We start from the raw sequence: 2211 nt of genomic DNA on the forward strand, positions 1-2211 counted from the left end.
CACCTTTTCATTTTAATAACGTGTTAGTAAAAATATTTTATTTATATTTATTTAAAAATTATTACTTTTTAATAATTTTGTTATGTGCTTTTGTCATTTGTTTAAATAGTTATATATTTAATATAATATAATTACTTAAGTTGGGTAAGATAATCTTCAAAAATTTTCTGACAAACAGTCTCAAATATTATCTGACATTATAAAGAGAGTAATTTTACTCTGTTTGTTAAAGACTAAAGAGGTTCAGAGGGCCATGAATGAAAAGCGTTTTGAAGAGGCCATCCAGTTGCGGGGCAGGTGAGATTCACATTATCATTATCTGTGTTTATTAATAGATAAACCTGCAGAGGTCAAAGTTTCAGCTGATTGTTTTCCACATGAATGAGTAATAATGAATCAAATAATGTTGTTTACAGGAGTTTTGAGAACAACTGGAACATTTATAAGTTGCTGGCCTATCAGAAGCCAGCTGCGGTCCCGGTAACACATCAACACTACAGCGTCATGACTTTAACCCTCATTTTACAGCATTATACATGCAAAAGTATATAAAAAAAAAAAAGAAGAATAATAATAATAATTTTATATTTATATATAAATATATAATTATTATTTTTATTTTTTTTATATATATACTTTTGCATGTATAATGCTGTATTTTCTGTATTTAATGCATTCTATTTTAATGGTTTAATTAACTAGCTGAACTAAAAAGCTTTTTGTATTTTATTTTTATTTCAGTTACATTTTAAATATCAAAAAGCATGTCTAATCGAACATTACCAATTTAATAAGTTATTACATTTTTTTTTACGATAATAGGGCCCTATGAAATGTTAGATTTTTCAGAAAATAATTTAAAGTTTTTGCAATTTTGTTGTGTGCATTTGTCATTTTTAGTAGTATATATATATATATATAGTTTTTATTAATTTTATTTCGGTTTTAGTTTGAGTTATTTTAGTGCATCAAGTAAAATTAAATATAATGAGAAATATAATGACAATATAGACAATATTTTTTTTAATTTCAGTTACATTTTAAATCAATTTTTAAATCAATTGACCAATTTTAAATAATAATTTTAATAATTTATTAAAATTTTTACAATAATTAGAAATTCTGTGTTGTCTGATTTATTTTTTCTGTATTTATGACTGAATGCAAATTTCTTATCAAACGGTGATCAAATGAAGGCATGAAACATTAACAATTTAATTAATATTTTAAAATGTGCTGCACAACTGTTAAAATTAAAACATGAAAGAAAAATTGTGTGATTCCTTATTAATATTACAAATTTTATTAATAGTTATATACAAAACTGTAAATGTCACTGCTGGTATTAAACCGTATTTTATTACAGCTATCAGGAGGATATATGGATCATAAAATCCTAATCTTAAACTTGTACTATGGTACTGTGAACTCAAAGTTAGTTTTGAAACTGCAGTACATAAATGCATTAATTTATCTTGCACTTCATTTATCATGTTCATTTGAGAATGAGAGCCACATATATGAATTTCTCAAGATAAAGATAAATACTGCATATATATATATATATACATCGTGTAACTATTACATGTGTCGTATCAACAACGTTTTACCCTATTCTTTGGATAGCTCCATGTCAAACACAGATCCTCCATAGACTTCCATTAGAAAAGAGCGAATGTTTGGTGAATGTCTGGTAACGTGGCACTCAGTGACGGGTTGATTAGCTACTGACTGGTTTCTGTCTGTTTTCCTCAGAGCCAGCACTCCATTGCCATCCTGAACGTGGGAGCTCCGGCCGCGGGCATGAACGCTGCGATGCGGTCGGCCGTGAGGGTCGGTCTGGCCACAGGACACCGGCTTTACATCGTTAGCGATGGCTTCGAGGGTCTGGCCAATGGAGCGGTAACGAACAACTCATCTGAATGATTTTTCAGTTATTTTGTATCAGTTTACTAGTGTTGAGAGACTGACCTATGACTGAAACTGTGTTAGTTTAGGATCATTTAGATACTACTATGGTTTTAATTAATAAACAGTGTTATTTTAGCATCATTTAGATACTATTAGGGTTTTAAATTAATATTTTGAAGATTTTATTTTAATATGTCTTATTTTCATTTTAATTTTAGTTGACGTTTTTGTAATTTTGTTTTGTGCTTTTGTCATTTTAGTAGTTTTTAACTAATATATATGAAATAATGCATATATATA

General features: G+C 28.1%; 1 protein-coding gene across 1 annotated transcript in view; it reads left to right on the plus strand.

Moving 5' to 3' along the window:
* The first annotated feature begins 237 nt into the window (after positions 1-237).
* The window catches only part of LOC107739039 (ATP-dependent 6-phosphofructokinase, liver type-like), a 10423-nt gene continuing 8449 nt past the window's right edge, over positions 238-2211 (plus strand). Inside the window, exons 1-3 of the mRNA XM_016551008.1 lie at positions 238-297; positions 417-480; positions 1756-1902. Coding sequence (XP_016406494.1) covers positions 254-297; positions 417-480; positions 1756-1902 — 255 coding nt within the window. The 5' untranslated portion in view covers positions 238-253. The remainder of the gene's footprint in view (positions 298-416; positions 481-1755; positions 1903-2211) is intronic.

Source organism: Sinocyclocheilus rhinocerous, unplaced genomic scaffold (assembly GCF_001515625.1).
Source record: "Sinocyclocheilus rhinocerous isolate Xijiao unplaced genomic scaffold, SAMN03320098_v1.1 scaffold1096, whole genome shotgun sequence".
In the NCBI taxonomy this organism is placed as follows: domain Eukaryota; kingdom Metazoa; phylum Chordata; class Actinopteri; order Cypriniformes; family Cyprinidae; genus Sinocyclocheilus; species Sinocyclocheilus rhinocerous.